The sequence below is a fragment of the Pipistrellus hanaki genome (genome assembly GCF_964339955.1).
Source record: "Pipistrellus hanaki genome assembly, chromosome: 14".
Classification (NCBI taxonomy): domain Eukaryota; kingdom Metazoa; phylum Chordata; class Mammalia; order Chiroptera; family Vespertilionidae; genus Pipistrellus; species Pipistrellus hanaki.
In genome coordinates this window covers 15,473,770-15,498,292 of record NC_140516.1, presented here as the reverse complement: position 1 = coordinate 15,498,292, position 24,523 = coordinate 15,473,770, and the positions used below count along the sequence as shown (strand labels likewise).

The 24,523-nt window shown below is 38.5% G+C and overlaps 1 protein-coding gene across 2 annotated transcripts in view; it reads right to left on the bottom strand.

Annotated features, from left to right (window-relative positions):
* The window catches only part of MICU1 (mitochondrial calcium uptake 1), a 155,798-nt gene that overhangs the window by 69,140 nt on the left and 62,135 nt on the right, over window positions 1-24,523 (bottom strand). For both annotated transcript variants that reach the window (XM_084904970.1, XM_084904971.1), the window contains 2 exons: window positions 17,446-17,560; window positions 803-885 (listed from right to left, as the gene is read on the bottom strand). In XM_084904970.1, the coding sequence (XP_084761096.1) occupies window positions 803-885; window positions 17,446-17,560 (198 nt within the window). The remainder of the gene's footprint in view (window positions 1-802; window positions 886-17,445; window positions 17,561-24,523) is intronic.

Here is a 24,523-nt window from a genome sequence, read left to right as displayed (position 1 = left end):
GAGGATTATTCTATGCAGATATAATACACAGGACAACTACAGCAGAAAGAATGGAGAAGGGGTAAATGGTACAGGGTTGCAAAGTTTCTATATTTTATGTGCCATAGTAAAACATGAATTCTAAGTAGATTGTATATATTTAAGAGTGTAGAACTGCCCTGCTGGTGTGGCTCTGTGGTTGAGCACTGACCCAGGAACCAAGAGGTCACAGGTTCAATTCCTAGTCAGAGCATATGCCTGTACGGGGGGCTCGATCCAGAAGGGGGTGTGCAGTAGGCAGCCAATCTATGTTTCTCTCTCATTGATGTTTCTATCTCTCTATCCCGCTCCCTTCCTCTCTAAAAAATCAATAAAAACATATTTTTAAAAATGTATGATGGACATAGGGTGCAAATTTGAATAAATGTCTCTAGGTATTTTAAAATATTTGTCTCTGTGCATTTCTTACTTGCCATTCATCCTTGTATTCTGAAACTGCCTAGCAAAGAGTAGCTGCTTGATAAACATGGCCTGAATATATAATTGAATATCCATAACTTAGCCTCTAAGCATTATAGTTGAGTTCATATTGGGAAATCAGAGCAATCTTGACCTTAATAGTATATTCAAATAATTCCTTATGTTTAGAGTTAAAACAAGAAAACCCACATGTTAAAAGTTAGTAATTTTGAAAAATGACACATTAGGTACTTCAAAAATTGGGTAGCATCTGAGTCTATTGACCAAGGCCAAAATAACTCCAAAGCACATGAAACTGGGTTAAATATGAATGTATTTAAAGGAACTTTCTAAGACAACTTGCCTGTTCAAACTCCTCCATGTCTACTTCTCCATCTCCATTCAAGTCAAACATCTTGAAAGCAATTTCAAAATTTCTCTGAGGAGCTGCAAGTAGGGAAGGAAGGAAGAAGGGGGAGGGAGAAACAATATTTAGATGGCATTGACAAAAACAAAATCAGTCATTTAAGAAAAACAGATGAACACTAAAAAATATCAAGTAATAGAATACCAATGTATTTATCTAGATCAACCTTTTTGTGATACTCCTTAAAACCAAGAGAATTTCAGCATAGCCAGTAAAGATAGCACTTGTCTATCTTAGTGTTTCAATATTCTCTTAAATCTTCTGCTTTGCTTCCTTAGACACAATCCTCTTAGCTGTGTAATACTAATGTTGCTGCTCTGTTACTTAAATATAGTATCATTTGTCTGGGCCTGAAAGTCTGTCTGGGTGAGACATACTGCTGCAAAGAAGTTGAAATGCTTTGTCTTGCTTTCTAGCCTCTCCATTTTAAGTACAAGAAGAAGTTCAGTGGATGTCATTCTGCCAACAGTTATTATCTGTACTACTTAACTCATTATCACGATAGCTCTGGGGAAAGGCAGAAAAGTATACTGTTAGCTGCTCAGCCCCCTATTCCAACCATGTAAGTTAGGTATACAAATTACTGAGTAAAATATACTTAAATGTTGAATTTATGCTAAATTTTAGAGTATGAAAAGATGGTGTATTTTCTTTCTCTTGAAGACTTTTTTATTGTCCCTAGATCAATGAAAACATAATGTACTGAAGCATTAGAATAATATGTAAATACAACAGCCCTCTTTCCTCACCATGCTAACTGTTCTGATAGTCCTAGCTGGGTTGCTCGCTGGTTAGAGCATTGGCCTGCTGACTGAAGAGTCAAGAGTTTGATTCTGGTCAAGGGTACGTAACTTGGTTGAAGGCTTAATACCCAACCACTTAAGGAGGCAACCAAACCATGTATCTCTCGTATATGGATGTTTCCCTCTCTCTGTCTCTTCTCCACCCTTCCATTCACTCTTAAAAAAAAAAAAACAACAATGGGAAAACTATCCTTGGGTGAAGATTAACAACAACAAAAAAGGTTCTGATAAAAAAAACTTCCTTTGGTGCTTCAAATTTATACAGCTGTAGAGAACAAACCAAAATAAAATATCCTCATGATATTGAAGTAAATTTTTAGCTAATATAACTTTTTAAAAATATATATATTTTTATTGATTTTTTACAGAGGAAGAGAGAGGGATAGAGAATTAGAAACATCGATGAGAGAGAATCATCAATCAGCTGCCTCTTGCACACCTCCTACTGGGGATGTGCCCGCAACCAAGATATATGCCCTTGACTGAAATCGAACCTGGGACCCTTCAGTCCACAGGACGACGCTCTATGCACTGAGGCAAACCGGTTTCAGCTAGCTAATATAACTTTCATGAAAAAATTTAAAGATTATATTTAGACAAAAAAAGTGAAAAAGAGCTTAAGACATTATTCATAGTTGTAGAAAGTCCACATCCCCATCTTGGTTAGGAATTTGTCAACAGAAAACTGAACTTCTAGTCTTAAATTCCAGTTTCCGCTCGATAGCCAGCGAGACTGGCAAGCTCCTGGTTTTTAGCTCCAAGGGTAAATGATGTGTCTGTCTGCTTCCAATTGCCTGCCTCCCTGATAATGGCCTGCAACTGGTTTGCTCTTCTTTAGGCCACAAGTACAATTACTAAGAAGGATCCAGCCGGGGAAATTGGATTTTTATATTATTCACTGCTGCCTCTTAAATTATCTCTACCTGTCTAGATGCTATCCTTTACTGAAGAGTTACTATGTGCCAAACACTGAGCTGGAAAATTTAAAGCGGCTGAGAATCTGATACTGCACTCTCAACCCTGCAAGGCTTATTTCTTTATATTTTAACTACAGGAGGAAATTGGTGCTCCAAGCCATTAAATGACTAGCTCAAAGTCATACAAACAAATATGTGACGGAATTGGCAAGTGAACCTAGGTCAAGGGGCACTCCAAAGCCCATAGACTTCTCATTATGCTCCCCGGCTTCCAATTTGAAGGAAGACAGTGGTACTTATAATAACACTCTTTATTCTGATATGTTCTGACCTAGAAAACAACAACAAACGTGACTCACTGGTTACATCGGTCTCTGCAACAGCTGAGAGTTCCAAGTTGTTCATCTCAAAGACATACCTGATATCAAAGCAACACTGCATATGCCATGCTCAGCAGTTTAGACTTGGCTGCATTAACTGGAGACTTATAGGCAACATTAGATTCTCAGGCAGGATTAATAAACATCTTAAAAAATTCTGAATATGAATTTCTGTAGAGAGGAACACACTCTCCTATTCTCCCCCACTATCTCACATTTGGCCCACTTCACTCACACACATTATCTGCTTAATCCATGCAGATACCCGAGACTATAACAACTGCAAACAATATGAAGCCACTGAAAGTTTAAGCAGAGGGACGCACAATCAAGCAGGCATTTTTGAAGAACTTCCTTGGCTACAGTGAAGGATGAGTTGGAAAACAAGAGCCATCTGCAGAGAGGACCACTGAAGGTCTTATAAGTTTTAAAAATAGTCCTGAGCTGATGGCAATGGTAGTAGAGAGGAGAAAACAAACTTGAAATAGCAAGGCAGAAATTATACAACTTGATTATAATCAGTTATGATGAGTTGAGAGTGAGAAAGGATGAGGGCATGACTGGCCTAGGCTACTGGGCAGCTTGCACATCATTCACCAAGAGATACAAGAGGTGTAAAAGGTTTGAGAAATAAAATGAGTTCAGATCAGGCCTGCTGAATTCAAGGGGTCAAGAGCATATTCAGATGAGAATGTTCAGGAGGTAGTTAGAAGAGAGGGATTAAAATTCAGAGTCATTAGCATAAGTGTGGTGAACTGCAGAGAGCCTGAAGGAGTTGCCCAATGAGGACTGAAGGTTGAGGAGGATAAAGAAAGGGTAGGACACAGTTGAAAGAAAACAGAAAGGAAGGAGTGACAGAGGAGGTGGCATCATAACATTGGAAAGAATACAATCCAAATGAATAGAAATGGAAAAATTTGGCAAGAGCCAGTATGTTGCAACCTATGAATTAAAGCAGCATTTCCATTCCCATCTCCACTGATTACAGAGGTTACAGAGTACTTAAAATTTTAGCTTTATCAGAATTGTCCTATTAGTTCTGTGAAGGCATGTGCCTGTATCATTTAAATGACTGAATGAGTTACTCTAGCAAACCATAGTTCATATATCCTCTTACAATTATATACAATTCAGTTTATCAAAAAAAGCACGCCCTGTACTGCTTTAGGCTTCTTTATCCTTTTGTCCTGGCTTAACTACTTCCAAACAGTATTTGCTTTATGTGGAGCTACTCAGAGTGTTTAGTGAAATACATGTGCTGACATTCTAGAGGCTGAGCCCCTATGCACTGGTCACTGGTAAGGCAAGTCAAGGCAGCAGCCTGCACCTTCTCCTTTAGCTTTCCCCAGCAGCCATCAGGGAACGCCCTTCTTCCCAACGTAGTTCTCTCAGCCCATTCAGCCTTCATCTGCTGATCATAAACAAGAAAAAACCAGCTTGCTTTAAGTGAAATACGCTGCACAGGAATATCCTATTAGGCAATTCTCTTGAACTTCCCAGTCTCCACTTTAGGATAATTCTGAAATCCCTTCTTGGTTAGGAATATTTCAGAACGATTCTGAAATCCAGCTGTTCTGGAGAGCTTTCCGGTGCCTTGTGTTTACACTAACAACCTATTTCCATAGAAAGGTACTGAGAAAGGAATCCTGTAGAATCCCAGGCTACTTACAGAGAGAACAGTGAAGCTTTCCCCTCCCTGTGTTAACAACTTATCTACCTCTATGCAGTGATCCCAAAATGATCGTAACCTATGTAAGAATTGATTAAAACAATAAGATTCCATGCAAAGTTCATTACTATACAGCTTTTACTCAGAATTCCACAACCATCTTTGCTATAGGAAATGGAGATACAATAGGGTCTATTCTAGTTAAGTATCATTATTATATTACTCTATGTTAACAATAATAACAACTCTAGACAGTTTTTTGAAGCACAGATTTTTCTGCTTTGCTTTTTTTTTTTTTTAATACATTTTATTGATTTTTCACGGAGAGGAAGGGAGAAGGATAGAGAGCTAGAAACATCGATGAGAGAGATACATCGACCAGCTACCTCCTGCACACCCCCCATTGGGGATGTGCCCGCAACCAATGTACATGCCCTTGACCAGAATCGAACCTGGGACCTTTTAGTCCGCGGACCGACGCTCCTTCCACTGAGCCAAACCGGTTTCGGCTCTACTTTGCTTTTTAATAGAAAATGCAGAGTAGGACTCTAATTTTGGCTCTTCCAACAATATAATGAGTCAATATGTCTTAAATTCTTCTTTGGTAGTACTGATAGAATGAATAGGTTAGCCCTGGCCAGGGTGGCTCAGTTGGCAGGAGCGTCGTCTGTACAGCAAAAGGTCAAGGTTTAATTCCTTGCCAGCTTGCTGATTAAATTCCCAGTCCCGGCAAGTGTGGGAGGCAGTTGATGAGTGTTTCTCTCTCACATCTATCGTTCTCTCCCCCTCCCCTTCTCTCTAAAAATCAATGAAAATGTCCTCAGGTGAGGATTAAAAAGAAAAGAAAAAAAGAATAGGTTAGATTCTTATTTTCTGTTGGTTAGATGCTCCCAATATTTGGGGGGGGGGGGGGAAGGGAGGTTATAATCTGATAGAGCATCTGAATTAATCTGAAAGATAGTCACATTATTTTGAAATTCTGAAATACATATACGTATAGGAATGGAGGGTTAAGTTTCGTATATGGGAACAGAGGGTTAAGTTTTTCTCTTTTCTGAGTTTCATTTCTCAGGCTGGTGCACTTGCATACTACCCTTTAATCATGAGCAAAGTGATTGAGGAGGTGATTCATTTCTGGACAATGTACACTGCACCCAGCAAGGAAGCAGAACTGTTAAGCATGGTCAGGCCAACCCTACAGGAGCCAAGGCATCATCTCACTGCCTGACAACTAAGAACAACAGTTGAATTCTGTTAGCCCCCAGGACTGAATGTAATTGCATTCTGTTCCCAACCTTACCCCACTCCATTTCCTCTATATAATCTTGTCCCCTGGATCTTGCTGTAAACAGATTTTGGATGCTAGTAAGCTCCCTGTCTTCTTGGTTGGCTGGCCCTCTCAATAAATACGTTATATGAGTCAACCCTGCCTCCATTATCGGACATTGCAAAGGCAGCCTGAGCCCACCTGGGGGTTTCCCGGTAACACCATCACAAAATTCCTATCTGCACCATTCCTGTTTTAAAATGATCCTATAGGACAAATGAGGTAATTAATATGCAATATCAGAGAACTCTGAATTAGGAAAATACTTTAGAACATAATGAACTTCTAGTCAATGATCAGCCTCACTACTGAATTTTTAAGGATGATCACATAGCCTTTGATTATTTCTGAGAGGAAGATCATCACTTCTGAAGTCTAATCTTGGTTGTGATTATTAATTGAGTTTTTTTTATCTCATGTAGAGCCCAAATCTAAACTTGTGCAGCTCTTACACATCTCATAGTTTAATTTTTTAGAGAAAAAAAAAATCTGCTTCCTCACTTATTTGATAGCTCTCTAAACTCATAAAAACATATTCTCATGAGGATAAGTTTCTTAGAGCTTATTTCCAGGCTCCAACATCCTAATAGCCCTCCTTTGGGGTACTTCAGATAATAATGACTCCCATAAGCACAGTATCTTAAATATAGTTAATTGTGGAATGAGTTATCCTTTCTACAAATAACAGGACACATACACTTTTTCTTTTCCTAAAATGAAATAAGACATGTATGTTTTGACTCATCAATACATGTGAACATTTCCCAATGCTAACGAATCTCTGCATTACATACATTAAATGTTACACTGAATTTCATTGCAAAATTTATTGTAATTTGTTTGATATCTGATTTATTTCCAATTTATTTTTGATCATCAGCATCATTATACACACAGTAACTTTATTAGCCTAAACTTATAGAAATGGAATTGCTGGGCCAAAGAGTAAACACTTACGAAAGTGTTTGATAAACATGGTCAAGATTCTAAAAAGGTATGCCAATATATGCTCTCACTAATACTATCTAGGCAATTAAATTTGTGTTACTCCAATAGTTAATTCTTTAAAAAAATATGTTTTTATTGACTTCAGAGAGGAAAGGAGAGGGGGAGAGAGAGACAGAAACACCAATGTGAGAGAGAATCATTGATCGGCTGCCTTCTACATGCCCTGCACTAGGGATTGAGCCTGCAACCCAGGCATGTGCCCTGACTGGGAATTGAAACGTGACCTCCTGGTTCATAGGTCGACACTCAACCACTGGGCCACGCCAGCTGGGCTCCGATAGTTAATTCTGATGCACAAATGGTTATAGATACAATATGGATTTGGTAGTCAAATGAGAGAAGAAAAAGTTAATTGTCCCTTTAAAAGAGGTCATCGATATTAATCTTTATCCCAGTTTCTTGGAATCCTTTAAGACCTTTGAAAGTGATCTAAATTTAGGAAAGACTTTGTTCACCTCATGTAGTTTTGAGCCCAAGTTTAACTGTAACTAAGCTAGCATAACTGTAGGGCAGACCTAGTAGGTAAAGCTCCCCATAATGCAAGGTACAGCCATGATGTCTACACTCTGTATTGCTCACAGACTAACCCATAACCTGTGATTTACTGGCCAGTCAGAGGTAGCCAGGACCTCATTAGAACAGGTATGGGTGGGAAATAAGGAGTTCAGCTGCTATTCCTAACAGCACTTACTGGAAGGATCTGGTTAGAAGACCCATGTTTCTACTCTGACAAATTCTTACCATAAGAAAAAAAACAGAGAAATTACATGTATAATCTTAGAACAAATTTAAAATTCAGAGTTACTTAGTCTTGTTTTTACTTGAAAATCTTAACCCAATGAAGAAAACTATGAGACAATTATTACTATGAGGTAATTATCATTACATATAGACTCTACAATGGCTACAAAGAAGACTCCATTCTTTACTGCCTGCCGGTGTGGTTTATTTACTTAATGTCAGTTGCAAAGTTTTCTAAATAATATAAAACACTAAGTGTCAAGAACCTGAGTTTAAATACTTCATAAGAAAACTGAAGTTTTTCTGAATTTGTTTAGCAAGGTTTTCACAGAACACTATTCAAAAATGTATTCCAGAAAATACATTTCAGCCCTGATTATCAAAAGAAAAGATTTATAACCTAACATCTGCAGAAAATAAATAGAAATAGCTGATGTTTCTAGTCCATAGTGCATAACTCATCTTTGAGCTATATCTCATCCTCAGTTACTGATGACCTTCTGAGAGCCGCCAGAAACAGTATTTCATTTAAATTGCTCTTCTTTACACTGCTGACAGTTGTGCTAAGGAAGAGTATTCAATGCCAGAGATGTCAAAAAGCTTAGATTCCCCGAGAGTTCCCCGGAGAGCAATTCTTAAAGGAATGCCAGCGTTTTACCCTTGCGTTAAGGTCATGTTCTACTTTAGGATTTATTTTCTTCAAATGCATGTTACTATTTTTATGGCCAATTGACATATAGCTTTGTGACAGACCCCCACCTCTATCTTCACAGATCTGAAACCATAATCATCTGCTTTCATTTCATTCTATGCAGTTTCATTCCATTCCATGTGCTCGATACAAGCCAAAGTGACAGCTTATGCCAAGATACAACTTACTGTATAGATAATTTAATAAAGAGCTTTGATTTTTTACTTAATCTACATTAAATTGAAGGACTCTCTTTACATGTGACTAGGTTGGCATTCACCCAAAATCTGTTTTTCAGTTTAGTGTTCAAATAAAAAAAATGTAAGTATTGTTATAATTTTCTACCTTTCATCATGTCTATATACATAGAGACATGCACTCAAAACCATTTTAAGTGCAAGGCAGGAGGCAAAGGATATTTGGAGCAATATAAAATTTTAGTATGCATACTAAAATAATTATTCAGAAAAATTATTGAGTATTTACTTAGCAAACCAATATATACATGGAATACTTATTAAGTACCAGATACTACGCTGAATATCTTCTCTAGAAGGGGCAGCGATTAGGCAAACCATTCCATCAAAAATCACTATTTTTTGCCTTAACTTCCTTTTTGCAACCTCAAATTCCCTAGCACAACACAAGAATTTTCTAAAGTTGTTTCAGGAATAGGTAAGCAACACATAATGAAGCCTAAGCATAAGCAAACATTATTACCATAATTAGGGAAAGGTAAGCTATATACTAGTAGATGGACCAATACATTTGATGTAAAAAATGGAGCTCGTAGACCATAAGCAAAGGTCTTGAAACATCATCAGTTACTGAGGCCTGAATTCCTACCAGCCATCCCAACCATCAACAGAACAAAGATTCTGAGCACAGGACACAAGCAAGAATTGTAGGAGGCTGGAATCTGGGAAAGTTTCTATCACCTGTTCCAGGGAAATGAAGGAAAGACTGAGGCTCTTTTGACACTGCAGTCAAGGATATGGAGCTGAACTAGGTTTCTTTCTATCTAGAAGAAACTCAGGGAAGCCACATCTCAAATATCCTTTCTTTCAAATACTTTAAAAATGACTATTACTGTGTTTCCCCGAAAATAAGACATCCTCCGAAAATAAGACCTAGCGCAACTTTGGGAGAAAAAATTAATATAAGACACTGTCTTATTTTCGGGGAAACAGGGTAGTAGAATATGGTGTCAGATACTTTGGGGATACAAAACCACATGATAAAGTTCCTACTTCAAGATAGTTTATAGCCCGGCTAGTGTGAGTCAGCGATTGAATATCCACTCAGGAACTAAGAGGTCACCGGTTTGATTCTCAGTCAGGGCACATGCCGAGGTTATGAGCTCGGTCCTCAGGAAGACTGAGGGGCATGCAGGAGGCAGCCAATCGAAGTTTCTCTCTCATTGATGTTTCTATCTTTTTATCCCTCTCTCTTCCTCTGTCCTTAAAAATCAATACAAAACATTTTAAAAAAGATATTATTTATAGTGGATCCAAGATAGCAGTGGGTAAGTGGAATCTACCCTCACCTCCTCCCAGGACCAAACTAGAATTACAACTAAATTACAGAACAATCATCCTGAATAATCAACTGAAGACCAGCTGAAGAAAAGTCTTATAACCAAGGATTTACCAAATAAGCCACACTGAGACTGGAGGGTAGAGACTCAAAAAGGGCTGGCCCCATTCCCACAGGCAGCGGCTAAGATCCTAGAGGGATATCTCGGCTGCAAAAAGGTTCCCTCTGAGAAGAGTGGTTCTCAATTCCAAGCTGGGCTCCACAGTCCAGAGCACCAGGGCCGGGAAGAGGTGACATCTGGCTGTGAAAATAGGCAGGGATTCTGTCTACCAGGAAGAGACCAGAGTCAGCTGGAGGTAGGCTCCCTCTTAAAGGACCAATACAAGACCACATTCACAGCCACTGCCCCCTGGGCTCCCGTGTAGGGAGGGCTGAGCAGACTAGAATCACACCAGGAGAACTGGAGGTTGTGGTTCTGGGGAGAGAGTTGAAGAAACCACCACCAGGATCCCAGTGCCGAACCCTCTCCCACACTGCAGATGCCACTTTTCTTGGGTAGAATTCTGCCAGCCTCGGGGATCAATAGCTCCACCCTCCGGACTCCCTGTCACCCCACCTTGTGGAGCTTGTACCCTGCTGAGGCGTGAGGTGCCTAGGCTGGGGGGTAGAGACCTGGGTAGACTCAGAGAGTGTTAGTAACTGAGTTGTGTGGATTTGGGGCGGGGCAATTCCTCTTACTTTCCTTGCACACTTGATTGGCATTTCCCCCTCATGGGAGATCCGCCCCCTTCCTGACTCCTGGTGGCTCCGTCCTGCCAAGGTCTGGGCAGAATCCGGGACAAATTGAGTTGTGTGGTTCATGGACAAGGGACAGAGGCCACTCATCCCACATTTGCCCAAGCCTGACCAGCACTTACCCCTCACGGAAGAGCCACTAGCCCCCTCTCAACTCCCAGAGGCCCTACCCTGCTGAGATTTGGCTCCTGGCAGAATCTGAGACAGACTGAATTGTGGGGCTCTAGGATGGGGCCATTTTCCCCTTGTACGCCTGACTGGCCCAGAGCCCTCCAGTCACATGGTCAAATCTTGCTCTGTTTGGGTCTGATAAACTCTGCTGGCCTCACCTGATGACTCCCTGAGAACCTGCCCCAACACTAAGATGTGTGAATAGCCAGGGGGTGTCAGCTAGACTTGGTCAACCTGGTGACTTTTGCTAAGTGGACGCCCACCCTGCACTGGCACTGAGTGTGAACCTGTGTCAATCTGGTGAACACCACTCGCCCTTACCTGGTGACTCACTGAGAAGCTACCTCATGACTCCAGGACTGCAGAGGCCTTTTCACTAGTTAAGCCCAATAGGCAGCCTGCAGGCAGAGGCAGACGAGGCAGATCCGGGAGCCTTGGGTCTTTAGCTGACCTGCTCCCAGCCCAGTGCTGATAAAAGCTGGCCTTGGTATGCAGCTTGGTCCTTCCCAAGCACACCCAGGCCCAAAGCAGAACAGGTTAGAATCACACCAGCAGGGGAAGCCACAAACTGTGGATAGCTTTGTAGCTCCAAACAGGCTGTCTAGGACCAGTCACAGGCAGTGTGTAAGGTGGCCTGCACCAGAGTTCCTTCCAAGAGGCCCAAAACAACACACCCAGTGGCCAGCTTCAGATAACATCAGAGCAGAATCCATGCTACAGTATTTTTTTTTCTTTAGATTTTTCTAACAGCTTTCAAAGATTAATAGTAAATAGTAAGGAAGATGTTTAATATTTATCTATTATGAATATTATTCTCTCTAGGATTGTTTTTATGTTATTAGCCCACAGGGTTAATTACGTTAGGACACATATGAAGACAAAGAGCACAACATAAATATTTCATAATTGTTAATAGCCAAAATCCAGAGTCTAAATTATATTATCATTATCTAGTAAAACTTAGCATTAGCAAAGAGATGCAAATCAATAAATATTATGTAGCATTCTAGATAAATCTTGATGACCCTTTTCTGTACCACATTATAGAGAAAAATCTCTGACTTCTATTATTAGATTTAAGACCATCAGCTAATGTTGCAGTCAGTAAGTGCTGAGAATTAAGCCATTAATAATCATTCTTTTATATTCTCAGTCAAATCCTATAAAATTACTTTAAGGATTAGAGACTCTCTATTAACAGTTTCTTTACTTTGCCTAAAATGAATCTGAATTTATTTTATTAATGAGTATTTAGTTAGTAAATACCTAATATTCTATTTGATACAAATGCTATGGCCAATGTTGAAAATTCTTCAAGTTATTCCATTAAACTTGACCAGGAAGATGAGGTATAAAGCAATATAATTTATGACATAAGAATAAGGAGGGATATAAATATATAAATTCTTAATGATAAGAAACCAAGCTTGTTTGAAAATATATTAATTAAAAAACACATTTTTTCCCTCCACTGGTACTGGCTGCAGATTGAAAACAACCAATTTGGCCTGCAACAGAGTCCCTCCCAAGAGGCCCCAGAACCAACATACCCAGTGGCAGCTTCAGACCCAACAACTTATATCTCAATTTGGGATATAAACAGCAAAGTCAAGTCTTATGTTTGCTAAAGTTCCTTTTGGAGAAAATTGAGGAAAAAAATTATAGTCTTGCTTTGTTATCTGGCCACAAAGCTTTATATACACCAGATATGCTTGTAGTGAATATTGTCACAAACATGTGATCAGTGTCATGCAGTTTACATTCTAGGTAATAAACAAGGTCAATCCATCAGTGATATAGAATGTTGAACAGTGATAATTGCCAAGGAGAAAAAACAAAGCAGGAATTAGAAAGTATATATGTATAAGTGTGTGTAATGGTATTTAAAATTTTAGGTTCAAAGAAGGCCCTCATTATCCCAAGCACATATAGAGAAGATATGATATGCCACTGCTTATTATAAGCACAAGACATTGTCGCCAAATTGATAGTTTTTTTGTTTGTTTGTTTGTTTTTACAATTCTTTTTAAAAAAATATATTTTATTGATTTTGTACAGAGAGGAAGGGAGAGAGAGTTAGAAACATCGATGAGAGAGAGTCATCAATCAGCTGCCTCTTGCACACCCCCTACTGGGGATATGCCCGCAACCAAGGTACATGCCCTTGACCGGAATCGAACCTGGGACCCTTCAGTCCCCAAGCCGACGCTCTATCCATTGAGCCAAACCGGTTTCGGCTGATTGTTCTTTTTAATGTGTGTCCAAAAAATTCTTATTTTGCTAAAAATCAAACTTCTAAAAAGCTTAAATGAGAAGAATGAGCTCTATTTAATGGGTAAAATTATATTATACTAGAGGCCTGGTGCACAAAATTTGTGCACGGGTAGGGTCCCTAGATCTGGCTGGCGATCAGGGCTGATTGAGGCCTTCCAGCTGCTGGCTGGGGCCTCCCTTCCCTGGCTGCTGGCTGCCAACCAGGGCCTCCCTTCCCCAGCTGCCAGCTAGAGCCTTCCTCCATTCCACACCATCCCCTGGTGGTCTACGCCCATCATAGCAAGCGTAGGTCAAACTCCCAAGGGGATAATTTGTATATTAAATATATATATATATATATATATATATATATATATATATATATATATAATGTTTTAGAGAAGCAGCTTTGTTAACTTTATTTTCAGGAGAGGTAGTTATAAGTTAAGAAAGGAATTTAATGATTTACTCTCTCTCTCTATATATGTGTGTATATACATGTATATATATTCCTCAAATTTTATTTTTGACAATATAATGTAGTTTTGAAAGTACTTTGAGTTTCCAAATGTCAATCCAGTTGGGCAGAATGTTCATATTCTTCAACATGATGCCAATTTCTTGTACATTGAGTCCATTAATTTTGCAAAAAAACAGCTAATCAGAAATATGACAGTCCTGCCTGGCTGATGTGGCTCGGTTTGTTGGAATGTTGTCCCGTATACCAAAAGGTGGTGAGTTTGATTCCTGGTCCAGGCAAAAACTCATGTTGCAGGTTCCATCCCCACCCAGGCATGTGAGGGAGGCAACCGATTGATGTTTCTCTCTCACATCTATCTTTCTCTTCCTCTCTCTAAAAATCAATTAAAAAATAAATTAAGAAGAAATATGACAGTTCTGCATTATCAGGGTTATACCATTCACATTGCTCTGGCTGGCTGGCTGTTGGAAATCTCAAGGACAGACCCTGTTGTCCATCATGACAAGAGATTAATGAAGACACCAATGCACCTCTCCCAGTCTCAGCCACTCCTTAACAACACTTTTGGTGTTTAAAGAATTGCATTCTCTCTTGCAGGATGACCTGGGGATCATTTAGTGCATCTAAGACTGTAATGATCCCTTGTTATTCACAGGAAGTTGATCCACTGAGTGCCTCACTTCCTATCATCCTCGAAGCAATTTGGACATGGGAAGTTCAGTGTAATTTCTGTGGTACATTTCCCCCAGTGGCTTTTTAGAGAAAGTGGACAACGCAGTGTGCAATATTCAACATGCCCATTTTCTACTGAAGAGTTATTGCCTAGTCTCTTCACAGTACAACCATAGAGGCACTATGCTAATTTGTGGCTTATCGTTGCTGAAAATGTGACCACAGCAGTAAAACAAAGCAACAGGAGCCCAGATACTGTGGTTGGCCTGGGTTCAAACTCTGCATCACCTATTTATTGTGGGACTCAGGGCAAGTGTTTGTTTTTTGTTTTTGTTTTTTTTTTGATATGTAAACCTCTATTATGTCTCCATTCCTCATCTGTAAAATTAAGGTCATAATAGAGTAAGCATTATAAGATTGATGTAAGGAAAATATATTGTAATGGAATCACCAAAGGAGAGGACAGAAAAGCAAAGAAGTATTTGAAGACAATTGCTGAAATGTTTACAAGTTAGATGGAAACTATAAACCTACAGATACAAAATGTTCAAACAACTTTAAGACAAAAAACATGAAGAACACTATATCAAGACACCGTAAAACAAACAAACAAACAACTAACGTGCCAAAAGCTGCATCCTTGGTTGTGTACTGAGAATGATTCCTCTTACACCCCCCCTACCCCCCAGGGTACATTTGGCAAATCCTGAAGACACATTTGGTTGCCTCATCTGAGAGAAGGGAGAGGGTAGCCAGAGGCCAGGAATGTTGCTAAACATGCTACAATGCACATGACAGCTCTCACAAGAATGAATTGCCCTGCCCAAACATTAGTAGTACTAACATTGAGAAACACTAAAGGCACATAATAATTAAAATGCTTAAAACCAGTGATAAAAAGAAAGTCTTAAAATCATATCCTTATTATATTTTCTCATTCCTGACAAAAACAGAAAGTATTTGACATCCTAATACTAAGCACCTTTATAAACCACTATGTTTATAAAACATGTTTAAGACAGGACCCAAGAACCAAAAGTAAGGCTTCAGGAACTCACGGGCCAATGTGACTTTTTTTTTTTTAAAACCTGCTTTTTAAATGGTTCATTTAAGGGAGCTATAATACACGCCAGATTTTATAAAGGTTCTGCTTTATAATCCTTCTGTATAAGTTAAAATCTCATTTCAGCTCAACAAACATTTACAAGGACTACTTCCACAGTACATATCGTACAGCAATGCAATTTTACAAGTTAGTCGCTTCATTTAATGTACTCTTTCTGCCATATCATGTCTATTTAATTTTAATTCTATTTTAAGTCACAAAAATGATTTAAAAATCCCTACCAATTCTGCTAGGTTTTGCTGTTGTTTTTTAAAAGAAACTCAACTGAGGATATGCTTTTAATGACTTAAGAGGGAGAAGAAGAGCGAGAGGGAGAGAGAAACATTGACTTGGAAATAAAACATCAATCTGTTGCCTCCTGTAGTACCCAGATCAGGGTTCAGACCAGGGATTGAACCCACAATCTGGTTATGTACCCTGAAAGGAATTGAACCCATGACCTTTTGGTGTATGGGATTATTTTTTATTTTTAAAAAAATATATTTTATTGATTTTTTTTTACAGAGAGGAAGGGAGAGAAATAGAGAGCCAGAAATGTCGATGAGAGAGAAACATCGACCACCTGCCTCTTGCACACCCCTACTGGGGATGTGCCCGCAACCAATGTACATGCCCCTGACCAGAATTGAACCTGGGACCCTTCAGTCCGCAGACCGACGCTCTACCACTGAGCCAAACTGATTTTGGCATGTATGAGATTATTTTTGTTTGATATGTCCCAGATGGAAAAGAACTGGGAATCCCCTCTTTTCAACATGCAAATCAGATCTCTTTGGTTCAATTTAGGTTTGTTTGTTTGTTTCAACACTGGCTTAATATGAACATTGGGAAGTAATTTCAATTTTAGGTAGATTTTATTAGAGTGTACACAAAGAGCTAGAAACATACATTTTGTATAGTTTTCCTTAATAGTTAAAAAAAATCACACTAAAGGGAAGTAAATTAAGAAATACATAGAGCCTGGCCAGTGTGATTCAGTGGTTGAGTGCCAACCCATGAACCAGGAGGTCATGGTTCGATTCCCCATTAGAGCACATGTGCGGGTTGCAGTCTCTGTCCTCAGTGACGGGGTGTGCAGGAGGCAGCAGGACGATAATTGTCTCTCATCATTGAGGTTTCTATCTCCCTCTCCCTTCCTCTTTCTGAAATAATTTACATATATATATATATATATATATATATATATATATACACACACACACACACACATATATATATGTAAATATATATCATAGAGCATACTGATCAACAAAATTGTTTAGCTTAAAAAAATCAGAAATTCATCAATGCTCCAAATGAGTCAAACGAATTTTGTCTTAAATAGTAATCCTCCAAGATTAAAAAAGAATATTAAATACAATTAGAACAACTGAACCAATTTTCTTTTTTAGTGCGAGAAATAATAGATCAATATGTGTTTTATTGGGGAAGTTGAAACATTAACAAAGGTTATATAGGAGCAGGCAAGAGAATATAGAGCTCCAAAGAGTTAAAGGTAGCTATAATTTCATAATTGCCTTTTTATTATTTTATTTTTATTTATTTTAAAATATATTTTATTGATTTTTTACAAAGAGGAAGGGAGAGGGACAGAGTTAGAAACAATGATGAGAGAGAAGCATCGATCAGCTGCCTCCTGCACATACTAGGGATGTGCCCACAACCAAGGCACATGCCTCTGACTGGAATTGAACTTGGGATCTTTCAGTCCGCAGGCCAGTGCTCTATCTATGAGCCAAACCAGTTAGGGCTAATTGCCTCTTTTTAAAACTTTACCTGAACTTTAATTTTTTTTCTTCTTTGGGTGGTTCTATATACAAGTTACAGAGAATTCCAGATAAGTGAAATTTCATATAACATAATCAATTAACTTTATGAACATATCTTGCTCTGCCCTCCAATCAATCTAATTCTTTTTATAGTCCTGGTGCTCCCAATAAACAAAACACACACACACACACACACACACACACACACACACATACACAAAAGGGAAAAGTTTATACTTACTAGAAAGAACAGTTGTGAGGAAAATGTAGTCTGAAAAGGATATGAGTCCACATTCTCCAAGGGTGTAAAATATACTGCCTTCATCAGCAAATTTTTCTCGTTCTTGGGCTATTTTCTATTAAATATATGGGTCCCAGCAAAAGATAAAAAGAAGATACAGTAGAATGAGAATATAATTAAAGATGAATCATCATTTATCTGACAGTTTTATGGTATTTATCATAAGCATATTTCTGATAGCCATTCCAAATTAATGGATCCTTTACAGTTTCAAGATGATGAAAATTATAAGACAAAAGATAATTTTGTTTCAATACTGGCTCAATATAAACAATGCAAAATATTTTCAATTTTATGACCTCTTGACATTTAGCATATACAGACCCAGTTCAAGGCTAATTTTGTTTCTTAGTTTTAAAAACAATCCATTATCTTCTATGGAAGTATATGAAAAAAATCAAAACAAATAAAAAAACTAAAGTGAAGTCAGTTTCAATTTACTAAGAAACTATAATATCAGTGATTAAAAATGAAGAGGTAAGCAACCAAGCCAGACATAAATGTTCAGAAAATTAATTTCTGAAATACTAATTTTAATTTTTCCTTATGACCCCCAAGAATCTTAGTTTCGGAATGCAGATGAGCTTGCAGAATAAATAGCATCTCTAAAATACATGCACGCCAAGCTTTATACATCAGTTTATTTCATTATATTTATTGTTACCTTGGTAGAAGCTCTTAATTTCATTTATTTGATGAAACTCTTCTAAAATGCAGCTATTACTCAAAGAGAGTTAATTACCAGCTTTAGTAATTGTCTGTCTGGCAAGTGGTCTCTTCCTGAATGCTTAAACAAACCTACTCTGTTTTCTGAATTCCTAGCTGAATTATAAACTTAGTAGTAACATTGGAGATATTTTCAAAAACTGAAAAGGATCCAATAAAGTGTTAAGACTTGAAACTCATTTCCATAAGTTCTGGGCCAACCAAAGATATTTAAGGAATTATTCTGGTGCCAAAAAAAAAAAAAAAAAAAAAAAAAAAAGTAACACGAGGTTTCAAGAACCCAAAGCAACAAAGTACCATCAAAGCAATAATGTCATGCAAGAGCAAAATGTTAAGCAGAATTGCAAACATAACCTTGGGAGAAATATCATGAAAACTAAACCAACAAGCACCACCACACCAGCATCCAGTTACACACTATCTGATAGGTTACCTCTGTCTAGTGAAGATCCCATCATATACCACAAAGGAAAGAAAACTAGTTAACCAATTGAAAACACAAGTACCAAGTGAATTACCATGATCTTCTTAGTAAACCCATTGATAGCCTTTACTGAGTATTTGTTTGTTGATATGAAACAGTAACCACAGAAAAGTTAAGATCCATAGTTGAATGTCAACAAAGCAGTACCAGGTTTTGATCGCAGATCCCACTTAGGAAAGGGCTTCTCTGACTCATTTGTGATGGACAGAAAGTATGGTCCTGCCTGACAGCATTTAGAGGTCATTTCTTTGAGCCAACAACAAAAATGAGCTATATCTCATACCACACTGGACCTTCTACCAAGAGATTAAACACAAATTACAGTAAAAATAAATACTGCTGGATGAAAATAGGACCAGCAAAGCCTTTCACCAGGAAGGTAATATTTTAATTTCTCAAAATAAAGGAAGTAATTTTTTTTTTTTTTACAATATTCAAGATACTGCAAAAACAAAGCATATGAATAAGAAAAAATATATATAATGAGAATCGTATTCCAAAGTTATACAATTACTAGGCAGAACAATAAATGTGTACAGAAGCTGAGTACTTCATATTATGTAATAATCTTATGAAGAGAGTGCTATGATCAAGTAAAAATAAATAACATATTGTGATCCAGAAGTTGAGAAACAAAGACCAAAATCAAAGGGCAGATGCAGCTAAGTCACAGAAGCATATCTAACATTATTTTTCTAAAAATCATGCTGCTACTTAGAAGATACAGAAAGACAAATCTAGTTTTGTTGGTAACTTTCAATTTTGATACAATTTCAACTCAGAAAAGTGGAGACACATATAGGAACTCGGTATCCTTTTTACTCAGATTCACCTATAGCTTACACATTACCCTATTTGTTCTATCATTTCATAGACATATATTGGGTCGGCAACTAAGTAATTGCGGGTTTCACACATATATGGCTTCAGTTGAATTTTTAGGTTTGCAGACGTAGTACAAATGTAAAACACATTTTGTATTTCATAGTTGGCTATTCAGCTGTTAATCAGTAAAAAAAGTTTTTTGATCTGTTTTGTAGTTTTTGTTTGGCGTTCGTTGAAAAATGGAAAATCAAAAGGAACATTTTCGTCATATTTTGCTTTTTTATTTCCGCAAGGGAAAAACGCATCACAAGCTCATAAAAAGTTATGTGCTGTTTATGGTGACGAAGCCTTAAAAGAACGGCAGTGTCAAAATTGGTTTGCCAAATTTCGTTCTGGTGATTTTTCACTCAAAGATGAAAGACGCTCTGGTCGTCCAGTTGAAGTTGATGACGCCCTAATCAAAGCAATAATCAATTCGGACTGTCACAGTACAACACGTGAGATTGCAGAGAAGCTTCATGTATCACATACATGCATTGAAAATCACTTAAAACAACTTGGCTATGTTCAAAAACTCGATACATGGGTTCCTCACGAACTGAAAGAATCACAGTTAACGCAACGCATTAGCAGCTGCGATTTGCTAAAGAAACATAATGAAGGTTAGCCTACACCATGCATTTATCATCTACTGGGTGAAGTAGAGCTACTGAGAAATAAGCCTGGGATATAACCAAAAGGAGAAATGATGGAGAGAATTCATCCTCTGGACAGTTCCTCTTCCTAAAGGTCAGCTGAGCATCTCTTCTGCCCGCTCTCTGCAGCTTGAAGATGGCGACCGAACAGACGGACTTGTTCTGACCCCGGTCCCAAAACAGATAGAAGCAACATCTGAGTCGCTCAGGGAATGTTGATTAGCAGCTAAGGGGCAGCGGATCACTCTAGGAAGGTAAGGAAGTGTCCGCTGGACAATTTTTCCTGACCAAGCGGCCAGCACTCCCGACTTCTCCCGGAGCTCCGGGCTCAGCGCAAAGGCGGCGCCACCCTACCAGGAAGGGAGCAGCTTCTCTGAGGCCTGGAAAACCCACAGCCGAGGAGTCCATCGAGCACCTGTGGCGCCCCGATCGGAGCAAGCGGGTGGATTCAAGGAAGCTCTTCAACCACCCACAGAAAGGTCAGAGTCTGCGTGGCTAGGCTGAGAGTTCAGGCTGCGATAGCGCCATTGCTCCAGCGAGGCCCCGCCCCCAGAGCGGCCCTGAGCGCGCCACCAGGAGCGCCGCGAGGCCCGGCCCCAGTGCGGCCCTGAGCTCCACGGCCCCGGAGCGCCACGAGGCCCCCGGCCCCAGTGCGGCCCAGAGCACCGCGGCCCGGAGCGCCGCGAGGCCCCGCCCCCAGAGCGGCCCTGAGCGCGCCACCAGGAGCGCTGTGAGGCCCCGGCCCCAGAGCGGCCCAGAGCACCGCGGCCCGGAGCGCCGCGAGGCCCCGCCCCCAGAGCGGCCGTGGCCCCGCCTATATTGTAGCCCGGGAGAGCTGCGAGGGCCCGCCCCCAGAGAGAAAGAGGGCCAGAGCAACCAAAGTCTGGGAGGTCAAACCAGTAACACTGACACCTAAGGGCTGAACTACAAACTGCCTTTTTTTTTTTTTTTTTTCTTTTTTTTTTTCTTTTTTCTTTTTCTTTTTCTTTTAATTAATCAAAAATAAATAAATGGACACAAATAACTAAGATATAGCCTGCCTAAAATTAAGGACTACCTTACAAAACTGAGGTGCAGTGGAAAGCTGGGAACTGCAAGACTCTCTGATCCAAGAACCAGGCATACCAAATACAATAACAGAGGAAGTGATTGAACTCTACTGGACAATTTTATGCTAATTATACTATTCTTTATTTTATTTTCATTTTTTACATTTTTTATTTAATTTTCATTTTTTACATCTTTTACTTCAGAAACGATTTTTTTTCTTTTTTCCTTACTTGATTTTACCTTTTCAATTATTACATTTTTCAATCTCTATCTTCACTATTACTACTGCTATTTTGCAATTTTTTTTTCTTTTTCTTTTCCTCCCCAGTACCATTTTACTTCGTCTTTATTTTACATTGGGAGTAACCTTCATTCTATTTTAATCTCTACTATAGCATCATTCAACCCTATCTCAATTCGACCTTTACCCCATCACTCTCTTACTAAACTTTAACCTTTTAGTCTCCAGTTTATCCTATCCCTTTCCGGCTTTAGTTTTTCCTCTATTCTTTCTGTATACCCCCTGCTAAAGCTCTCACTATACTCATAGATCTAAGTTCCAACCCCTGATACAAGTGTATAAATATCACTCTCTGCACTATATTAACTAGTTAAAAAAAAAAAAAAAAAACACAAAAAAAAAAACGGTTCTACTTTCTATCCTTTTCTCATTGTTTGAGTGAAGGTTGATTATTGTGAATATTGGTGCTTTTCAGTGAAATTGTTATGCTTATTCCAGTGTTGTTATTGTTGCTTTGTAATTTTTTTTAAATCCTCTGTTTTTGTTTGTTTCTTTGACTTCTGTATATCATAACCTTACTTAATAATAGTGGATATTGTATTGTAGTTTGTATTAATCTCCAAGTATTGTTACCGGCATTGGCTGGGCTCACTGGTTGATCTATGGCAATTTTCTCCACATATATATAGTTTGTTTCCCATTTTTTTAGTTTGCTTCTTCTCTCTCTCTCTCTCTCTCTCTCTCTCTCTCTCTCTCTCTCTCTTTCTCTCTCTCTCTTCTTTTTCTCCCTGTTTTCTAACTTCATTTTGTCATTACTTTATTTCTTCTTTGACTTTTTTTTTTTTTTTTTTTTAATTTTTCTTTATTTTATTTTTACCTTCCTTCCTTCCTTCTCTCCTATACCCTAATTTGCCTATCGCTAGGGGTTACCTTTATTAGAGGTTATTAATATTGTAAATACATTCCTGTTAAGTGCCTCTCGTGCTGTACATGGTAGTGTTGTATTTTGCACCTATAAATTAACGCAAGAGAAAGAACACCACATAACCAGACATCCTGAAAAGAGATACCATGGGAAGACAAAGAAACACCCCACAAATGAAAGAAAAGCAGGCATCACCAGAAAAGGAAGTAAACGAGCCAGAGGCAAGCAGCCTACCAGAGCAAGAGTTCAGAATAATGATTATTGGTTGGCTAAAAAGAATGGAAGAGAAATTTGACAATAACCAAGAAGAAATGAGGAAGAACCATCAGGAATTGAGGAAGAACCAAGAAGAAATGAAAAATGACATCGCTACCATGAAGAACTCAATAGAAAGCATCAAGAGTAGACTAGATGAAGCGGAAGACCGCATCAGTGAGCTAGAAGACAAGATGGAAAAAAATACCCAATTAGAGCAGCTTCTAGAAAAAAAGATTAAAAAGCAGGAGGAGAGCCTACGGGAGCTTTGGGACATTACAAAACAAAATAATATTCGAATAATAGGGGTTCCAGAAGGAAAGGAAACTGAGGTAGACGTGGAAAAAGTATTTCAAGAAATAATGACAGAAAACTTTCCTGAGATAGAGAAGAAAAAACCCACACAAATCCAAGATGCTCGCAGAGTCCCAAGCAAAATGAATCCCAGAAGACAGACGCCAAGGCACATTATAATTAAAGTGGCAAACAACAACGACAAAGTAAGAATCTTAAAAGCAGCCAGAGAGAGACAGAAAGTTACTTACAAAGGAACCCCCATCAGACTAGCAACTGATTTCTCAACAGAAACATATCAGGCCAGAAGGGAATGGGATGAAATATACAAAGTCATGCAAAGGAAGGGTTTGAATCCAAGAATACTGTACCCAGCAAGACTATCAATCAAAATTGAAGGGGAAATCAGGAGCTTCACAGACAAAAAAAGACTGAAGGAATTTATCTCCACCAAACCAGCAATGCAAGAAATGCTAAAGGGTCTACTGTAAAAATAAAGAAATAGGAATTGAAGAAGGAACATGGGTATAGAATAAAAATGCCATCAAATGAGTACCTATCAATAATAACCTTAAATGTAAATGGATTAAATGCTCCAATCAAAAGACATAGGGTGTCAGATTGGATAAGAAAACAAGACCCTTACATCTGTTGCCTACAAGAAACCCACCTCAGAAAAAAAGATGCACACAGACTGAGGGTGAAGGGATGGAAAAAAGTTTTCCAGGCAAATGGAAAGGAAAGAAAAGCTGGGGTAGCAATACTTATATCTGACAAATTAGATCTCAGAGTGAAGGACATAACAAGAGATAATGAAGGTCACTTCATAATACTAAAGGGTACAATCCAACAAGAAGAAATAACCCTGGTAAATATATATGCACCCAATACAGGAGCACCCAAATACATAAAAAAACTGCTGGAGGACATTAAGGGAGAGATTAATAGCAATACAATCATAGTAGGAGATTTTAATACCCCACTGTCACCCTTCGACAAATCATCTAAACAAAAAAGCAGCAAAGAAATATCAATCCTAAACGACTCACTAGACCAGATGGAATTAATTGACATCTTTAGAACATTCCACCCCAAAGCCACAGAATATACATTCTTCTCAAGTGCACATGGGACATTCTCAAAGATAGACCACATTTTGGGACATAGGCAGAGTCTATTCAAATTCAAGAAGATAGAAATCATATCAAGCATCTTCTCAGACCATAGTGGCATAAAACTGGAAATTAATTACAATAAAAATAATCCAAAGAAATCAAATACATGGAGACTAAACAACATGCTATTAAACAAGGACTGGGTTACCAGAGAAATCAAGGAAGAAATTAAAAACATCCTGGCAACAAATGACAATGAAAACACAACAATCCAAAATCTATGGGACACAGCAAAAGCAGTTTTGAGAGGGAAGTTCATATCCTTACAAGCCTATTGCAAAAAACTAGAAAAAATGGTAACAGATGAACTAACTCTACAACTCAAAGAGTTAGAAAAAGAGCAACAAG